Consider the following 1339-nt stretch of genomic DNA (forward strand, 5'->3'; position numbering starts at 1 on the left):
GGAAACATATATAGTGTCAAAAGGTGGTTGTTTAAGTGTCAATATGGCAGAGCCTTGACAGGCAAAGAGGTCTGAGGAGCTTCTGAATAAATACAAGGGACACGTCTAGTGCCTTAAATAGAGTCTTAACGCCACTCAGCCTTCCCTACAGTGCCAGCGGCGCAGGTTAGCGCAGGAGCGACCCTCTGTCCGCTCCCCCCCTCTGTAAAGCTGTTGAAGTCTTTGACAGTAGCTAATGATGCTTTTGTGTTCTGGATACTAGGAGATTTCAAAAGGGTTGTGTCTTCAGTTTTTTTTGTTTTTTCCTCTCGTTCTCCTTCCCTCTCTTCTCCTCCTCAGTGATGGGTGAGTGTTTGGAGGCTTTGGTCGCTCTGCGAGGCCACTGACGGGAGTCAGGAGAGGGTCACAGCCGTCGAGGGCAGGGGGACGGGGGCGGGGGCGGGGGGGGGGCAGGGGCGGCCCTGGGGGTGGGGGGTGCGGCCAGGGAGGGGGGGGGGGGGGGGGCGTTCGGTTCAACGGTGCACGCAAGTCTTTTTGTATACCGCACGCCACAATAGTCTATTATTGGGATACGGGGAGGAGGGGGGAAAAGAAGCAATCGAAACATCAACACAATACCAAGGAAAATGTTTTACAACCAATACTGTCTGCTTGTTGTCGTCACACGCCGTTATATTTCTCCCCATGGAAAAGACGAAAAGAAAATCATAATGGGAAAATAAATAAATAAATATGAAATGATCAAAAATAAAAAACAATGGTTTTGCCAGCTGTCCCTATACCCTCGCCCCAATACACCCATGCCCATGCTCGTGACCCCCCCCCCCCCCCTTCCCACCCTTCCTCCCACCCCCACTGAATCTCTCGGTGAAGAAGAGTCCGACCTCTAAAGCTACCAGACGGTGCCCTCGTTCATTTCCGAGGGCGGGTGGGACAGGTGGTTGTTGTATCCGCCGCCGTTGAGCGACAGTGAGGTAAAGGGCGGACTGGGGCCGAACACCTCCGAGGAGAGGCCGTGCAGGGGCCCCGGGATGCCGGGCTCCGGGCTGGGGGAGTCGCCCGCGTGGTGGGACATGATGTCGGAGAACCGCTGCACCTCGCTGGAGGGGTGGTGCCCCGGCAGAGGGTGGTCCATGCCGCCCAAGGGGGTGCCGGTGGGGCCCGAGGAGGGCACGAAGGGGAGGTCCACGGGGGTCTGCGCCTGCGACGACGGGGGCCCCTGGGGGAAGAAGTCGTAGTTCCCTCCCGGGCCGTAGTACTCGCTCTGATAATCTGCAAAGATCCACGAGAAGATCAAGGTTAGGGGGGGGCCGGGAGGAATGGGCGTGCGAAAACAATT

General features: G+C 57.1%; 1 protein-coding gene across 1 annotated transcript; it reads right to left on the minus strand.

The window, feature by feature from the left end:
- Window positions 1-892: 892 nt before the first annotated feature.
- Window positions 893-1272, minus strand: LOC311248165 (LIM/homeobox protein Lhx1; the record flags this gene model as incomplete). Its single annotated transcript, XM_084339102.1, has 1 exon — window positions 893-1272. A coding segment is annotated over one exon (380 nt), but the record flags the coding sequence as incomplete, so codon positions are not given.
- Window positions 1273-1339: the final 67 nt, after the last annotated feature.

Source organism: Notolepis coatsorum (genome assembly GCF_963971535.1).
Source record: "Notolepis coatsorum genome assembly, contig: SCAFFOLD_1319, whole genome shotgun sequence".
Taxonomy (NCBI): Eukaryota; Metazoa; Chordata; class Actinopteri; order Aulopiformes; family Paralepididae; genus Notolepis; species Notolepis coatsorum.